Consider the following 18,239-nt stretch of genomic DNA (forward strand, 5'->3'; position numbering starts at 1 on the left):
GGACCCAGGAGCGGGAATGGAATCAGGAATGGATTCCAGGATGGGAACGAGGCGGGAATTTCGGGAAGGGCTTGGAGCGCCGGGAATGGCTCCGCATTCCAGGAATTCAGGGCTTGGAATGTGGCGCTCGGGGAAGGGATTTAGGGATTTAGGGATGGGAGTGTGGGAAGGGATTTTGGGACTTTCTCCCTCCCGTCGGATCCGAGGTCTGGGATCGGCCGGGAACGACCCCAGGGATGATCCCAAAATTCCAGGGATGACCCCAGGGATGACCCCGGGAATGATCCCTCGGGAACGGGGCTGGGAAGGAGCTCCCGGCACCGCCGGGAATTCCTGGAAAAGCAGGAATGGGATGGGCCCGGAATCGGCATTCCCGGGAAAATGAAAGGGGCTGGGAAACAGGGGTGGGATCCTGCCGGGAATTCCCGCTGCCCGCCCCCAGAATTCCCAATTCCCAGTTCCCAGAATTCCCGATTCCCAGAATTCCCAATTCCCACCCCCAGAATTCCCGCTCTCCCCATCCTCTCCCAGCAATCCCTTGGATTGTCCCAGGGTTATCCCAGGGGATTCCCGGATTTCCCCCATCCCGAATTCCCGGCGGGAAGCTCACAATGATCAGCTGATCCCGGGGCAGCTCCGGCACTTCCCGGGATTTCCTGGCAGCGCCTTTTCCACAGGAGGGGCCGATCCCAAACGGAGCCGGGAGCTCCTCCAGAGGCCTGGGAAACACGGGAACGGCGGGAAAAGCCGGGAAAAGCCGGGAAAAAGTGAGAAAATCCGGGGAAAAAAGCAGGGAAAATTCAGGAAAAAGTAGGAAGAACAGGGAAAACCCCAGGGAAAAGCCGGGAATGCAGGCAGGAGTTCAGCGCGTTCCCAGGACAGAGAATTCCCGGGAAATCCCGAGGGAAAACTCCAGGAAAAGCCTCGAGGGGATGGGATCGGAAGGGATCGGAGCCATCTGCTGCTTCCGGAGCTGTCGGAATTCCGGGATCTGGGAATTCCAGCAGCGAAGGGAGCAGCAGCCGGGGGCAGGGATGGGCAGAGCGAGGAGAAATCCGGGATGGGGAATTCCCGGCCCTGGGAATGGGATCGGGGCTCCGGCCCCGCCCGAAGCATCCCAGGATTCCCTGGGACATTCCCATCCTGGATTCCCGGGATCAGCAGCTCCCTGGGCCCCTCTGGAAAAGCGGGAATGGGATCGGGAACGGGATCTGGGAAAGGTGGGAACGGGATCGGGAATGGGATCTGGGAAGGTGGGATTGGGAATGGGATCTGGGAATGGGATCGGGAATGGGATCTGGGAAAGGCGGGAAGGGGATCGGGAAGGGGATCGGGAATGGGATCGGGAACGGGCTCCAGGAAGGCGGGAATGGGATCAGGAATGGGATCCAGGAAAAGTGGGAATGGGATCAGGAATGGGATCTAGGAAGGCGGGAAGGGGATTGGGAAGGGGCTCTGGGAATGGGACCGGGCACGGGATCTGGGAAAGGTGGGAAGGGGCTCCGGAAAAGGCGGGAAGGGGATCAGGAATAGGATCTGGGAAAAGTGGGAATGGGATCAGGAATGGGATCAGGGAAAGGCGGGAATGGGATCGGGAACGGGATCAGGGAAAGGCAGGAATGGGATCAGGAATGGGCTCCGGGAGGGCGGGAAGGGGCTCTGACCTCCTCCTGCCGGGAAGGAAGATGGGATAGAGCTCGGCCGGGCCCGGAGAACCTGGAAAACGCCCGGGAATTCCGAGCGTTAGCGCGGCAATCCGGGAAGGCGGAACCCCAACCCCAAATCCAGGGAATTCCGCTTCCCGCGGATCTCCGTCGCTCCCAGCGTCGGGGCCGGGATCTCTCCTCTTCCCAAAAAACTTCCCAGGCCCGGAAATTCCGGGAAGAGCAGGGAAAGGAGGAGATTCCCGGGGTTTTCCCGACTCACCCGGGGCCTTCTTCCCGCTGGGAACGCCGAGGGAATCCCGGGAATCCGCGCTGGGAGAGGCGGGAACTCCAGGGGATTCCTGCAGACGGAGAGAGGATTTCAGGGAAAACTTGGAATTCTGTGGGACCCAGGGCGGGACTGGGGGGCTCCCGGGGGTTTTCCAGGGGTTTTCCAGGGGCTGCTCCAGCCCGGGAAGCGCCGGCCTTGGAATGGGGATGGGATTGAAGCTGCGTGGATCCCAGCCAAAGCATTCCGGGATTGTGGGATCCAGGAGGCTCCGAATCCATGGCCAGGGGTTTTTCTGGAAGTCGGGGATGGGAAAGGGAAGGGAGAGCCTTCCTGGAGTGCCGAGATTCCCAGGGAAGGGCCTGGAGGCCGGAATTCCTTCCCGCAGAGGAGTCGGGATGGGGCTGGATCCAATCCGGGAACGTTCCCGGGAAAGGATCCAGGGAAAGCTTGGGAGGGCCGGGACACCGGGAACGGCTCCCGCTGGGAATGAATGGGGGGGGCGGGAAGGAATTCCCAGCACAATTCCCCAGGGAAATCCCAAAGTATTGGAAATTTGGGAATTCTTTTGCTCCATCCGATCCCGAGCTTCCCAGCCCTTGGGAAAACCCGGAACGGGACCCAGGAAAGGGCAGAATTCCGGGAAAATCCCATTTCCCAGCAGCTTGGAGAATTCCGGGAATGCCGGATCCCACAAAAGCCAGCGGGAATTCCTTCCCTTGATCCCAACTTGGAAAAGAAGAGGGAAAAGAGGAGTCAGAATTCCCGTTCCAGCTCTTCCCAGGGAAAACCAGGAGCCGGGAGGAAGCTCGGGTGGTTTTCCTTGGAAAAAAATCCCGCGGGAATTCTCCCTTCAGCCGGAAGCCAGGGAATCGCTCGGGGCACGGAGAGCCTTGGGAAGTGCGGGAATCACACGGGAATTCCCAAAGGAATCCCAAAGGAACCCCACTGGAATTCTCAAGGATTCCTCCAGGAACCCCCCCCTGGAATTCCGAGGTAAATTCCCTCCCAGCGCTCCCGACGAGGAATCGCCCCGAGCCCTTCCCACGGCCGGGATTCGGGAACACCCCTGGATCCCTCCTGGATCCCTCCTGGATTCCTCTTGGAGCCCCCCTGGATTCCCCTCCTGGATCCCTCCTGATCCCCCCCTGGATTTCCCTCTGGATTCCTCCTGGACCCCCTGGATCCCCCCTGGATTCCTCTGGATTCCCTCCTGGATCCCCCCCAGATCCTCCCCTGGATTTCCCTGGATTCTCCCAGGATTTCTCACCCCATTCCTGCCTCCGGCCGCTCCGGCCTCGCAATTCCCGGTGCCGTTCCCGCAATTCCCGGTGCCGTTCTTGGTGCTGTTCCCGGTGCCGTTCCCACTCCCGGTGCCGTTCCCGCAATTCCCGGTGCCGTTCTTGGTGCTGTTCCCGGTGCCGTTCCCACTCCCGGTGCCGTTCCCGCAATTCCCGGTGCTGTTCCCGGTGCCGTTCCCACTCTTCCCAGCACCATTTCCACAATTCCCAGCGCCGTTCCTGCTGTTCCCGGTGCCGTTCCCACTATTCCCAGTGCCGTTCCCGGTGCCATTCCCGCTATTCCCGGTGCCATTCCCAGCACCATTCCCGTTGCCATTCCCGGCGCCATTCCCGCCCCGTGCAGCCTCTCCCACGTTGCTCTCCCAGTTTTCCTTCTCCTCTTCCCGAGCCTCCGCAATCCTTCCCGGTTCCCGCCTCTCCTGCGCCTTTTCCCGGGGGGCGGATTCTCCCGGCTGAGCCTTTCCCGGCGCGGCTCGGGCCTCTCCGGGCTTTTTCCGGGATCGGGATCGGCTCCCGGAGCTGAAGAAGGCCGATCCCAGCGGGAGCCTCAGCGCCGGCCGCGCCCCCCGGCCCAGCAGCACCCGCGGCGCCGCCTGTGGCCGCTCGGAATTCCGGCCCTTCCCGCCGCCCGTCCCCTCCGGAACGCCGGCCTTCGCCTTGGGAACGCGCCCGGCGTCGGCTGCGCCTTTGGAGCCGCGCTGCCCGCCGGGATTCCGGCCGGGATTCCTGCCGGGATTCCTGCTATTCCTGCTGGGATTGCTGCTGGGATTTCTGCTATTCCTGCCGAGATTCCTGCTGTTCCCACTGGGATTCCTGCTGGGATTCCTGCCATTCCCGCTGGGATTCCCGCCGGGTTTTCCCGGGATATTCCCGGCCCCGCTGCCGCCGCCCGCTCCCAGCAGCTCCCGGAGCCGTTTCCTCTCCAGAGGATCCAGGTAGGTCCTTTTCCCATAAAAAGCTGCCACAGGGACGTGGGAATGCGGCTGGGAATTCTGGGATTGCGGCTGGGAATTCCCGGGAAGGGCCGGGATGTCCAATCTCCTGGGATGCGCCGCTTTCCCGGGAACGGCCTCGCCCTCCTCGGCTCCCGGGCCGGAGCGATTCCCGCTGCGATCCCACTGGGGCCGGGAAGAGAGCGGCGGCTGCTGCCGGGATGGCGACAGAATCCCGGGAAAGGCTCGGAGCCGCTTGGTCACCGGGGTCTGGAATTCGGAGCCGGAGCTGCGGAAAAAGAGGGAATGAGGGATTGGATCTGGGAATGAGGCAGCAGATCCTCGGAGCCGCTTCCCGAGCTTAAAGGGGCTCCAGGAGAGCTGGGATTTGGGATAAAGGCTGGAGGGGCAGGAGGCAGGGAATGGCTTCCCAGTGGGAAAGGGGAGCTCGGGCTGGGATCTTGGGAAGGAATTCCCGGCTGGGCTGGAATTCCCAGGGAATGGCCGGATCCCTGGCAGTGCCCAAGGAAAGGCTGGAGCAGCCTGGGATCATCGGGGCAGGTGCCGGCCTTGGAATGGGATGGGATTGAAGCTGCGGGGATCCCAGCCAAAGCATTCCGGGATTGTGGGATGCAGGAGGCTCCGAATCCATGGCCAGGGGTTTTTCTGGAAGTCGGGGATGGGAAAGGGAAGGGAGAGCCTTCCTGGAGTGCCGAGATTCCCAGGGAAGGGCCTGGAGGCCGGAATTCCTTCCCGCAGAGGAGTCGGGCTGGGGCTGGATCCAATGGCAGGCTGGGAGAGGCGGGAATGGAGGGATTTCCCTGGGAAAGGGGAGCTCGGGCTGGGATCTTGGGAAGGGATTCCCGGCTGCGCTGGAATTCCCAGGGAATGCCCGGCTGCCCCTGGATCCCTGGGAGCGTCCAGGGATGGATTTGGGATCGGGATTCCGAGACGATCCGGCCGCGATTCCTGGGAATAGCCCGGACTCACCCATCGGGATCCCGGCTCCGTTTCCGGGGGGTTCCCTCGGCCGCGGCCCCTCCGGAGCTGCTGCAATTCCACATTTCCCAGAGGTTGGGGATGGAATTCCAGGGGGAAACCCCAAATTCCACAAGGAAAGGGAGGAAATCGGGAAGAGAAGGGCGAGGAAGCCTCGGGAATGCCGGGAACGGCCGGCAGGGAGCTGCCAGGCCTGAACCCCAGGGTTTGGCCTTTGAATTCCCAGCAATCCCATTCCATCCCAGAAATCCCAGGTTTAGCCTTTTAAATCCCGAAAATCCCATTTTCCGGCCTTTTTAATACCAGAAATGCCAGGAATTCCCAGGAATTCCATTCCATCCCAGGGGGTTTTTGCCTGTTTGATCCCAGCAATCCCATTCCATCCCAGAAATCCCAGGTTTTGGCCTCTGAATTCCCAGAAATCCCTTCATTTTAGCCCAGAAATCCCAGGTTTTCAACCTTTTACATGCCAGGAACGCCGTTATTTCCCAGCAATCCCACTCCATCCCAGAAATCCCATTTCCCAGCTTTTTGAATCCCAGAAATTCCAGGAATCCCCATTCAATCCCAGGAATCCCATTTCCCGGCCTTTTAAATCCCAGAAACCCCAGGAGTTCCCACTCAATCCCATCCCACCCCACAATTCCCATTCCCATCCCACAATTCCCGGTTTTTTGTGCCTTTAAATCACAGAAATCCCTTTTTTTTTTCTTGCCTTTTCCATCCCATCCCATCCCAGAACTCCCATCCCACAATTCCCATCCCATCCCAGAATTCCCATCCAATCCCAGAACTCCCATCCCAGAATTCCCATCCAATCCCAGAACTCCCATCCCAGAATTCCTATTCCCATCCCATCCCAGAATTCCCATCCAATCCCAAAATTCCCATCCCAGAATTCCCATCCAATCCCAGAACTCCCATCCCAGAATTCCTATTCCCATCCCATCCCAGAACTCCCATCCCATCCCAGAACTCCCATCCCACAATTCCCAGCTTTTAACCTTTTACATTCCCCAAAATCCCATTTTCTGGTCTTTTAATCCCAGAAAATCCCCGGAATTCCCAGAAATCCCATCCCATCCCATCATCCCCACACTTAATGGGATTAATTAATCAGGAGTACTTTGATAATTAGACTTAATCCTATCCATTAATCAACCACCAATAGCTGGGCCCATTAAACTCATTATCATTAATCAACCAGAAGTAGTTGGCAATTAACCTCAATGCTATTAATTAATTAATTAAACATTGCTAGATAATTAATTGAGAGCGCTTTGGGTCATTACATTCAATGCCGCGAGTCAATTAATCAACAACACCGTTAATTAATCGACAACAGCCGGTATCATTAGGTTCGGCATCGCTAATTAATCAATCGGTGATTGATTAACCATCAATTAAACCCCGTGTGTTTAATTACCACTAATTAATCAATCGCAGTCGTTGACTCAGCACCGCCCCGGGCAGTTCCATCGGATGCGCTCGGGGGGGGGCCAGGAGGTCCCAAAACCCTTTGGGGGGGGGGGGGGGGTCCTGGGGGTCCCTGAACCTTTGGGGTCTTTTTTGGGGGGTCTCTTGAACCCTTTGGGGTCCTTTTGGGGGTCCCAAAACCCTTTGAGGTCTTTTTGGGGGGGTCCCCGAACTTTTGGGGTTTTTTGGGGGATCCCTGAACCCTTCGGGGTCTTTTTGGGGGGGCCCAAAACCCTTTGGGGTCTTTTTGGGGGGTCCCTGAATCCTTCAGGGTCTTTTTGGGGGGTCCCTGAACCCTTTGGGGTCTTTTTGGGGGGGTCCCTGAACCTTTGGGGTCTTTTTGGGGGGATCCCCGAACTTTTGGGGTCTTTTTAGGGGGTCCCAAAACCTTTGGGGTCTTTCTGGGGGGTCCCTGAACATTTGGGGTCTTTTTAGGGGGTCCCTGAACCCTTTGGGGTCTTTTTGGGGGGTCCCTGAACCTTTGGGGCCATTTTGGGGGGTCCCTGAACCCTTTGGGGTCTTTTTTGGGGGTCCCAAACCCTTTGGGGTCTTTTTGGGGGGTCCCTGAACCTTTGGGGTCTTTTTGGGGGGTCCCAAAACCCTTTGGGGTCTTTTTGGGGGGTCCCTGAACCTTTGGGGTCTTTTTGGGGGGTCCCAAAACCCTTTGGGGTCTTTTTGGGGGGGTCCCTGAACCTTTGGGGTCTTTTTGGGGGGTCCCAAACCCTTTGGGGTCTTTTTGGGGGGTCTGAAAGCCTTTGGGGTCTTTTTGGGGGGTCCCCGAACTGTTGGGGTTTTTTGGGGGATCCCTGAACCCTTTGGGGTCTTTTTGGGGGGTCCCAAAACCCTTTGGGGCCTTTTTGGGGGGTCCCTGAACATTTGGGGTCTTTTTGGGGGGTCCCAAAACCTTTGGGGTCTTTTTGGGGGGGTCCCTGAACCTTTGGGGTCTTTTTGGGGGGTCCCCGAACTGTTGGGGTTTTTTGGGGGATCCCTGAACCCTTTGGGGTCTTTTTGGGGGGGCCCAAAACCCTTTGGGGTCTTTTTGGGGGGTCCCTGAATCCTTCAGGGTCTTTTTGGGGGGTCCCTGAACCCTTTGGGGTCTTTTTGGGGGGGTCCCTGAACCTTTGGGGTCTTTTTGGGGGGATCCCCGAACTTTTGGGGTCTTTTTAGGGGGTCCCAAAACCTTTGGGGTCTTTTTGGGGGGGTCCCTGAACATTTGGGGTCTTTTTAGGGGGTCCCTGAACCCTTTGGGGTCTTTTTGGGAGGTCCCAAAACCTTTGGGGCCATTTTGGGGGGTCCCTGAACCCTTTGGGGTCTTTTTTGGGGGTCCCAAACCCTTTGGGGTCTTTTTGGGGGGTCCCTGAACCTTTGGGGTCTTTTTGGGGGGTCCCTGAATCTTTGGGGTCTTTTTGGGGGGGTCCCAAAACCTTTGGGGTCTTTTTGGGGGGGTCCCTGAACCTTTGGGGTCTTTTTAGGGGGTCCCAAACCCTTTGGGGTCTTTTTGGGGGGTCCCAAAACCCTTTGGGGTCTTTTTGGGGGGTCCCTGAACATTTGGGGTCTTTTTGGGGGGGTCCCAAAACCCTTTGGGGTCTTTTTGGGGGGGTCCCCGAACATTTGGGGTCTTTTTGGGGGGGTCCCCGAACTTTTGGGGTCTTTTTTGGGGGGGTCCCAAACCCTTTGGGGTCTTTTTTGGGGGGTCCTTGAACCCTTTGGGGTCTTTTTGGGGTGTTTTTGGGGTCCTCGAGCCCTTGGAGATGTTTTTGGGGGGATCCCCGTGTCCTCTGAGGGAATTCTGTGGGGTTCCCAAACCTCTGAGGGGGTCTCTGTGTCCCAAATCCCTCAGGGAGGGAATCCTGTGGGGTTCCCAAACCTTTGTGGGGAGTCTCCCCCTCACACCCCCCTCAGGGCCTCACCGAACCGACCCCCAAAGCCCCGTCCCCGCCCCACCGCGCGGCCCCCCACCCCCCTACAGCTGCCGGGGGTCTCGTTCCCCCTCACCCCGCCCCAAATCCCCGCCCGGAGCCCCCCGAGCCCCCTCAGAGCCGCGGCGCCGCTCCCTCACCTCAGCGCCGCCTCCGCCATGGCCGCCGCCCGCCTTCCCGCCGCGCGCCTTCGAACCGCCCGCGCTCCGCTCCCATTGGCTGAGCGCCGCGTCAATCAACGGGGCCCAGACAGCCATTGGTCGAGCGGCGCGCGGCGCCGCGTTGGACCCGCCCCTCCGCCTCTGCAGCCAATCAGAGAGCGCGGCTCCCAAGCGCGGGCGCGCGGTGAGACTACGACTCCCGGTGTGCTTTGCGAGAACAGAGCGGGGGGGGGGGGTGTTCCGCTCTTTTTTGGCGCGCGGGGGATGATGGGAGTTGTAGTCCGAGCGCGGGGCGAGCCGGGCGCGGGAGATTGTGAGGGGGGAAAGTGGGAGTTAAGGGGGCGGGAGGGACTGGGAGGTTAACGAGGCGCTAATTAAGGATTTGGAGGTTAATTAGGGCATCAGGGAGCTGCCGTGGGTAGGGACTCTTTCCATTATCCCAGGGTGCTCCAAGCCCCGGTGTGCAACCCGGCCTTGGGCACTTCCAGGGATCCGGGGGCAGCCAAGGAAAGGGAGAAAAAACGGAAAAAGGAGGAGAAAGGAAGAAAATAAAAGTGGGAAAGGGACAAAAAGGGGGAGAGGGAAGGGAAAAGAGAAAGGGGAAGGGAAGAAGAAGGGGAAGGAAAGGGGAAAGAAGACGGGAAAGAAAGGGGAGAGCGGCGGCTCTTGTCTAATTGGCGCTAATTGGCGCTAATTGGCGCTAATGGGCACTTCTCTGCCAAGCCGCGGATGTTCAGCTCGGAGTGTTTGGAAAAGAAATCCCAACTCCCTTCCCCCCTTGGGAAAGGCGAGCAAAGCCCTGGGCGGAGGGAAGGAAAAGGTTGGGAAGTTTTGCGGTTCCCGACGCCTCCATTCCCTGAGGAATCCCCCGGAATCGGTGCCCAGGTGCTGCTTTTCCTGGAGTTTTGGGATAAAAAGAGGGAAAAGTGGGGAAGGGAAAGGGAGAAGGGGAAAAGGGGGAAAGAGAAAAGGAAATGAGAGGAGAGAAAGGGGAGGAAAGAGGGGGAAATGGAGGGGGGAAAGAGGAGAGAGGAATAAAGGGGAAAGAGAGGACGGAAATAGGGGAGAGAAAAGGGGGGAAAGGGCGGGGAAAAGGGGAAAGGAAAGGGGGAGAGGGAAGGGAAAATGAAAGGGGAAAAGGGGAGGCAGTACAGGCAGAAGGGGAGGAGAAAAAAGAAAAGAAAAGGAAAAAAAAGGGAAAAAGCAGGAGACATCGCCAGCGCACTGCGCATGCGCAGCTCACTTTGCCGTACGGTGTCATGGCCGCCCCTTGTATGCGCAGCGCCCTTTGCCGTACGCTATCATGGCCGTCCCGCGCATGCGCAGCTCCCTTTGCCGTACGGTGTCATGGCTGCCCCGCGCATGCGCAGCTCCATTTGCCGTAAGGTGTCATGGCCTCCTACACATACGCAGTTCCATTTCCGTACGCCATCATGGCCGCCCCGCGCACGCGCAGTTCATCCACCCGCAGCCTCCCTGCAGTTCTGCGCATGCCCAGCTCCCCGCTCGGGCCGTGACGTCATGAGGCACCTCCCTCCGCGCGTGCGCAGTGCCCGCTCCGGCCGGGCCTTCCCTGAGGAGGAGGCGGAGGAGCCCCGGGACGGGCCCGGAGCGGGATCGGGATCGGGATCGGGATTCCCGGGATCGGGAACGGGATCGGGATCGCGCCGACCCCCAGCAGCACTATGGTGTTCTACTTCACCTCCAACGGTGAGGGCGGCGCGGGAACAGCGACGGGAGGAATTTGTGGATGTGGGAATGGCTCCTGTGGGAAGGGACTTGGAATTCGGGCAGCTGCAGCCCGGGAACGCTTCCCGGTGTCCGACCTTTCCCTGGACACTCCCGGGCATTCCCTGGGAATTCCAGCCCAGCCGGGAATCCCTTCCCAAGATCCCAGCCCGAGCTCCCCTTTCCCAGGGAAATCCCTCCATTCCCGCCTCTCCCAGCCTGCCATTGGATCCAGCCCCAGCCCGACTCCTCTGCGGGAAGGAATTCCGGCCTCCAGGCCCTTCCCTGGGAATCTCGGCACTCCAGGAAGGCTCTCCCTTCCCTTTCCCATCCCCGACTTCCAGAAAAAGCCCTGGCCATGGATTCGGAGCCTCCTGCATCCCACAATCCCGGAATGCTTTGGCTGGGATCCACGCAGCTTCAATCCCATCCCATTCCAAGGCCGGCACCTCCCCCGATGATCCCAGGCTGCTCCAGCCTTTCCTTGGGCACTGCCAGGGATCCGGCCATTCCCTGGGAATTCCAGCCCGGCCGGGAATTCCTTCCCAAGATCCCAGCCCGAGCTCCCCTTTCCCACTGGGAAGCCATTCCCTGTTTCCCATCCCTTTATCCCAAATCCCGGATCCCCTCCAGCCTCGGGAAGCGGCTCCGAGGGGAGAATTCCCGGGATAATTCCATCCCTGAGCTCCTGCAGGAAAGGCCCCTCCTTTTCCCAAGCCCTAAAATCCGGGATTTGCCCGACTACAATCAGCAGGACAAGGAAATCCGGAGGTTCCTGAATTCCAGGGAATCCCCAAATCCACCCAAACCTCGATCCTGCTCCGATCCCGGGATCCCATCCCAGGGCCGGGGATCCCGGCCAGCCCCAAATCCCTGGATTCAGGAGAGCCCTGGGATTCCCGGGAACGTCGGCCGGAGATGTCTCAGGAGGGATCGGGACTGAGGATTTTGGGATGCCGGGAATTGCGGTGGGATTTGGGATGGAGCGGGGAGAGGAGAAGCTGCACAGCAGGAGAGCGGGGGGATCCTGGGATCCTGGGATCCCGGAATTCCAGCCTGGATTGGGTGGGACGGGACCTTCAATCCCATCCCATCCCGACCCCACGGTGATCCCGGGCTGCTCCAAACTTTCCTTGGATCCGGGAATTCCAGCGCAGCCGGGAATCCCTTCCCAAATCCCAGCCCGAGCTCCCCTTTCCCACTGAAGCCATTCCCTGTTTCCCATCCCTTTATCCCAAATTCCCGCTCTCCCGGAGCCCCTCCGGCCTCGGGAAGCGGCTCCAAGGATTCCCCGGATCCTCTGGAATATCCCGAATTCCCGGGATTTCCCCAGCGCTGGGAGCATTCCCAGTTTCCCACCGGGAACCTTTCCCAAGGAGCTTTTCCATAGGGAACGAGCTCAGGGATTTCCCGGGATTTCGGACGGGAATAACCGGGAGCAGAAAAACCCGGGAATGGCCCCCGAAAATCTGGGAATTCCCTCCTTTCCTTGCGTTTTCCAAGGGAATCCCGGGACGGGCATTTCTCCCAGGTTTTCCCTCCAAGCCTGCAACGTTTGGAATTCCCGGTGGGAACATCCCAAGGAAAAGCCGGAGCGGGATTCGGGATCGGGATCCCCTTGGAGCGAATTCCAGGCTGGAATCGGAATCCTGGGAATTCCGGGGGGGGTTTTCCATGGAAAAGCCGCTTCCCAAACTCCCGGGGGGGGGGGGGGGGGGGGAGGGGAGGGGGAGGGGAGGGAATTCCCGAATTCCCTGCGGGGGGGGGGGGAGGGGTTTTTCCATGGATTCCGCGCTGCCCTCGGGGCTCTTCTGGGGGCTCTTCCCGGGTTTTTTTTTGGGATTGCGCTCATCCCGCTTTTCCCGCAGCCGTTGCCGCCGTTTACACCATCTACATGGGCAAGGACAAGTACGAGAGTGAGTGCCGGGAATTCGGGAATTCCTGGGAATTCCCTGGGATTCGGGGATCCCCCGGGATGGGATTGGGGTCGGCTCGGGGCCGGGAACCTTCCAGGGCTTTTCCGTGGGGTTTTCCAGGGGGTTCTCCATGGATTTTCCATGAGTTTTTCATGGATTTTCCATGGGGTCTTCCATGGATTTTCCAGGTTTTCCATGGATTTTCCATGAGTTTTCCAGGAGGTTTCCGTGAATTTTCCATGGGGTTTTCCGTGGGTTTTCCATGGATTTTCCTTGAGTTTTTCAGGGGTTTTCCGTGGATTTTCCATCAGTTTTCCATGGGGTTTCCATGGATTTTCCAGGGCTTTTCCATGGAGTTTTCCAGGGGGTTTTCCATGAGTTTTTCATGGATTTTCTGTGGGGTTTTCCATTGGTTCTCCATGGATTTTCCGTTGGTTTTCCATGGTTTTTTCCATGAATTTTCCATGAATTTTTCATGGGGTTTTCCATGGATTTTCCGTGGCTTTTCCATGGAGTTTCCCATGAATTTTCCACGGGGTTTTCCATGGAGTTTTCCAGGAGTTTTTGTGGGTTTTCCATGAGTTTTCCATGGATTTTCCGTTGGGTTTCCTGTGGGGTTTTCCGTGGATTTTCCATGAATTTCCCATGGGGTTTTCCAGGGATATTCTCCTCTCCGTGCAGGAGTTGATTCCTGCTGGGAACAGGGCTGGGAATTCCGGGATTGCGGGGGGGGCTCAGGAATTCCGGGATTGCCTGGGGGGGCTCAGGAATTCCAGGATTGCCGGGGGGGCTCGGGAATTCTGGGATTGCCGGGGGGGCTCGGGAATTCTGGGATTCGCTGACTCCCGTTGCCGTTCCCAGATGAGGACCTGATCAAGTACGGCTGGCCCGAGGATGTCTGGTGGGTGCCGGGAATTCCCGGGAATGCCGGGAATGATGGGATCAGGAGCCCCTCGGGATCGGGAGCCCCTCGGGATCGGGAACCCCTCAGATTCGGGAGCCCCTCGGGATCGGGATCCCGGCTCTCCCTGGGAGTTGCTTGGAAGCTTTTCCCGATGCTGGCAGAGCAGCAACCCCGGCTCCCTTTCCCAGATCCCTTTCCCGGCTCCCTTTCCCAGATCCCTTTCCCGGCTCCCTTTCCCAGATCCCTTTCCCGGCTCCCTTTCCCAGATCCCTTTCCCGGCTCCCCTTTCCCAGATCCCTTTCCCGGCTCCCTTTCCCGGATCCCCTTTCCCAGATCCCTTTCCCGGCTCCCTTTCCCAGATCCCCTTTCCCGGCTCCCTTTCCCGGCTCTCTTTCCCGGCTCCCTTTCCCGGCTCCCTTTCCCGGATCCCTTTCCCGGATCCCTTTCCCGGCTCCCTTTCCCGGCTCCCTTTCCCGGCTCCCTTTCCCGGATCCCCTTTCCCAGATCCCTTTCCCGGCTCCCTTTCCCGGCTCCCTTTCCCGGCTCCCTTTCCCAGATCCCTTTCCCGGCTCCCTTTCCCGGATCCCTTTCCCGGCTCCCCTTTCCCGGCTCCCTTTCCCAGATCCCTTTCCCGGATCCCTTTCCCGGCTCCCCTTTCCCGGCTCCCCTTTCCCGGCTCCCCTTTCCCAGATCCCTTTCCCAGATCCCTTTCCCAGATCCCTTTCCCGGATCCCTTTCCCGGCTCCCCTTTCCCGGATCCCCTTTCCCAGATCCCTTTCCCGGCTCCCCTTTCCCAGATCCCTTTCCCGGATCCCCTTTCCCAGATCCCTTTCCCAGATCCCTTTCCCGGCTCCCCTTTCCCAGATCCCTTTCCCGGATCCCCTTTCCCAGATCCCTTTCCCAGATCCCTTTCCCGGCTCCCCTTTCCCAGATCCCTTTCCCGGCTCCCCTTTCCCAGATCCCTTTCCCAGATCCCTTTCCCGGCTCCTCTTTCCCAGATCCCTTTCCCGGCTCCTCTTTCCCAGATCCCTTTCCCGGATCCCTTTCCCAGATCCCTTTCCCGGATCCCCTTTCCCAGATCCCTTTCCCGGCTCCTCTTTCCCGGATCCCTTTCCCGGATCCCCTTTCCCGGCTCCCCTTTCCCAGATCCCTTTCCCGGCTCCCTTTCCCGGCTCCCTTTCCCGGCTCCCCTTTCCCGGATCCCTTTCCCAGATCCCTTTCCCGGCTCCCCTTTCCCAGATCCCTTTCCCGGATCCCTTTCCCAGATCCCTTTCCCGGCTCCCCTTTCCCAGATCCCTTTCCCAGATCCCTTTCCCAGATCCCTTTCCCGGCTCCCTTTCCCGGCTCCCCTTTCCCGGATCCCTTTCCCAGATCCCTTTCCCGGCTCCCCTTTCCCAGATCCCTTTCCCAGATCCCTTTCCCAGATCCCTTTCCCAGATCCCTTTCCTGGCTCCCTTTCCCGGATCCCTTTCCCAGATCCCTTTCCCAGCTCCCCTTTCCCAGATCCCTTTCCCGGCTCCCTTTCCCGGCTCCCTTTCCCAGATCCCCTTTCCCAGATCCCTTTCCCAGATCCCTTTCCCGGCTCCCCTTTCCCGGCTCCCTTTCCCGGCTCCCCTTTCCCGGCTCCCTTTCCCGGCTCCCTTTCCCGGATCCCCTTTCCCAGATCCCTTTCCCAGATCCCTTTCCCGGCTCCCCTTTCCCGGCTCCCTTTCCCGGCTCCCCTTTCCCGGATCCCTTTCCCAGATCCCTTTCCCGGATCCCCTTTCCCAGATCCCTTTCCCGGATCCCCTTTCCCAGATCCCTTTCCCAGATCCCTTTCCCGGATCCCTTTCCCGGCTCCCTTTCCCAGATCCCCTTTCCCAGATCCCCTTTCCCGGCTCCCCTTTCCCGGCTCCCCTTTCCCGGCTCCCTTTCCCGGCTCCCTTTCCCAGATCCCTTTCCCGGCTCCCCTTTCCCGGCTCCCTTTCCCGGATCCCCTTTCCCGGCTCCCCTTTCCCAGATCCCTTTCCCGGATCCCTTTCCCAGATCCCTTTCCCGGCTCCCTTTCCCAGATCCCTTTCCCAGATCCCTTTCCCGGCTCCCTTTCCCGGCTCCCTTTCCCGGCTCCCCTTTCCCGGATCCCTTTCCCAGATCCCCTTTCCCGGCTCCCTTTCCCGGATCCCTTTCCCAGATCCCTTTCCCGGCTCCCCTTTCCCAGATCCCTTTCCCGGATCCCTTTCCCAGATCCCTTTCCCGGCTCCCCTTTCCCAGATCCCTTTCCCGGCTCCCTTTCCCGGATCCCCTTTCCCGGCTCCCCTTTCCCAGATCCCTTTCCCGGATCCCTTTCCCAGATCCCTTTCCCGGCTCCCTTTCCCAGATCCCTTTCCCGGATCCCTTTCCCAGATCCCTTTCCCGGCTCCCCTTTCCCAGATCCCTTTCCCGGATCCCTTTCCCAGATCCCTTTCCCGGCTCCCCTTTCCCAGATCCCTTTCCCGGCTCCCCTTTCCCAGATCCCTTTCCCAGATCCCTTTCCCAGATCCCTTTCCCGGCTCCCCTTTCCCGGCTCCCTTTCCCGGCTCCCCTTCCCAGATCCCTTCCAGATCCCTTTCTGGATCCCTTTCCCAGATCCCCTTTCCCAGATCCCCTTTCCCAGATCCCTTTCCCGGCTCCCTTTCCCGGCTCCCCTTTCCAGATCCCTTTCCCGGCTCCCTTTCCCAGATCCCTTTCCCGGCTCCCCTTTCCCGGCTCCCTTTCCCGGATCCCCTTCCGGCTCCCCTTTCCCAGATCCCTTTCCCAGATCCCTTTCCCGGCTCCCTTTCCAGATCCCTTTCCCAGATCCCTTTCCCGGCTCCCTTTCCGGCTCCCTTTCCCGGCTCCCCTTTCCCGGACCCTTTCCCAGATCCCTTTCCCGGCTCCCCTTTCCCAGATCCCTTTACCAGATCCCTTTCCCAGATCCCTTTCCCGGCTCCCCTTTCCCGGCTCCCCTTTCCCGGCTCCCTTTCCCAGATCCCTTTCCCAGATCCCTTTCCCGGCTCCCCTTTCCCGGCTCCCTTTCCCGCTCCCTTTCCCGGATCCCTTTCCCAGATCCCTTCCCGGCTCCCCTTCCCGGCTCCCTTTCCCGGATCCCCTTTCCCGGCTCCCTTTCCCAGATCCCTTTCCCGGATCCCTTTCCCAGATCCCTTTCCCGGCTCCCTTTCCCAGATCCCTTTCCCAGATCCCTTTCCCGGCTCCCTTTCCCCGGCTCCCTTTCCCCGGCTCCCCTTTCCAGATCCCTTTCCCAGATCCCTTTCCCGGCTCCCCTTTCCCGGCTCCCTTTCCCGGCTCCCTTTCCAGATCCCTTTCCCAGATCCCTTTCCCGGCTCCCTTTCCCGCTCCCTTTCCCGGCTCCCCTTTCCCGGATCCCTTTCCCAGATCCCTTTCCCGGCTCCCTTTCCCGGATCCCTTTCCCAGATCCCTTTCCCGGCTCCCCTTTCCCAGATCCCTTTCCCGGATCCCTTTCCCAGATCCCTTTCCCGGCTCCCCTTTCCCAGATCCCTTTCCCGGCTCCCTTTCCAGATCCCTTTCCCAGATCCCTTTCCCAGATCCCTTTCCCGGCTCCCCTTTCCCGGCTCCCTTTCCCGGCTCCCCTTTCCCAGATCCCTTTCCCGGCTCCCCTTTCCCAGATCCCTTTCCCAGATCCCTTTCCTGGATCCCTTTCCCAGATCCCCTTTCCCGGCTCCCCTTTCCCAGATCCCTTTCCCGGCTCCTTTCCAGATCCCTTTCCCGGCTCCTTTCCCGGCTCCCCTTTCCCGGATCCCTTTCCCAGATCCCTTTCCCCGGCTCCCCTTTCCCGGCTCCCTTTCCCGGCTCCCTTTCCCAGATCCCTTTCCCAGATCCCTTTCCCAGTCCCTTTCCCGGCTCCCTTTCCCGGCTCCCTTTCCCGGATCCCTTTCCAGATCCCTTTCCCAGATCCCTTTCCCGGCTCCCCTTTCCCGGCTCCCTTTCCCGGCTCCCTTTCCCGGCTCCCTTTCCCAGATCCCTTTCCCAGATCCCTTTCCCAGATCCCTTTCCCGGCTCCCCTTTCCCAGATCCCTTTCCCAGATCCCTTTCCAGATCCCTTTCCCGGCTCCCTTTCCCGGCTCCCTTTCCCGGCTCCCCTTTCCCAGATCCCTTTCCCAGATCCTTCCCGGCTCCCCTTTCCCGGCTCCCTTTCCCGGCTCCTTTCCCGGATCCCTTTCCCAGATCCCTTTCCCGGCTCCCTTTCCCGGCTCCCTTTCCCGGCTCCCCTTTCCCGGATCCCTTTCCAGATCCCCTTTCCCGGCTCCCTTTCCCGGATCCCTTTCCCAGATCCCTTTCCCGGCTCCCCTTTCCCAGATCCCTTTCCCGGATCCCTTTCCCAGATCCCTTTCCCGGCTCTCCCTTTCCCAGATCCCTTTCCCGGCTCCCTTTCCCAGATCCCTTTCCCGGCTCCCCTTTCCCAGATCCCTTTCCCAGATCCCTTTCCCAGATCCCTTTCCCGGCTCCCCTTTCCCGGCTCCCTTTCCCGGCTCCCCTTTCCCAGATCCCTTTCCCGGATCCCTTTCCTGGATCCCTTTCCCAGATCCCCTTTCCCAGATCCCCTTTCCCAGATCCCCTTTCCCGGCTCCCCTTTCCCGGCTCCCTTTCCCAGATCCCTTTCCCGGCTCCCCTTTCCCGGCTCCCTTTCCCGGCTCCCTTTCCCAGATCCCTTTCCCAGATCCCTTTCCCAGATCCCTTTCCCGGCTCCCTTTCCCGGCTCCCCTTTCCCGGCTCCCTTTCCCAGATCCCTTTCCCGGCTCCCCTTTCCCGGCTCCCTTTCCCCGGCTCCCTTTCCCAGATCCCTTTCCCAGATCCCTTTCCCAGATCCCTTTCCCGGCTCCCTTTCCCGGCTCCCTTTCCCGGCTCCCCTTTCCCAGATCCCTTTCCCAGATCCCTTTCCCGGCTCCCCTTTCCCGGCTCCCTTTCCCAGATCCCTTTCCCAGATCCCTTTCCCGG

General features: G+C 59.9%; 1 protein-coding gene across 1 annotated transcript in view; it reads right to left on the reverse strand.

Annotated features, from left to right (window-relative positions):
- The window catches only part of ESCO2 (establishment of sister chromatid cohesion N-acetyltransferase 2), a 29,887-nt gene extending 21,154 nt beyond the window's left edge, over nt 1–8,733 (reverse strand). Inside the window, exons 1-6 of the mRNA XM_048298299.1 lie at nt 8,700–8,733; nt 5,156–5,215; nt 3,203–4,454; nt 1,927–2,005; nt 1,665–1,716; nt 611–719 (exon numbers count right to left, since the gene is read on the reverse strand). Coding sequence (XP_048154256.1) covers nt 611–719; nt 1,665–1,716; nt 1,927–2,005; nt 3,203–4,454; nt 5,156–5,215; nt 8,700–8,719 — 1,572 coding nt within the window. The 5' untranslated portion in view covers nt 8,720–8,733. The remainder of the gene's footprint in view (nt 1–610; nt 720–1,664; nt 1,717–1,926; nt 2,006–3,202; nt 4,455–5,155; nt 5,216–8,699) is intronic.
- Between the last annotated feature and the right edge of the window lie 9,506 nt (nt 8,734–18,239).

This window comes from Corvus hawaiiensis, chromosome 3, assembly GCF_020740725.1.
Source record: "Corvus hawaiiensis isolate bCorHaw1 chromosome 3, bCorHaw1.pri.cur, whole genome shotgun sequence".
Classification (NCBI taxonomy): Eukaryota; Metazoa; Chordata; class Aves; order Passeriformes; family Corvidae; genus Corvus; species Corvus hawaiiensis.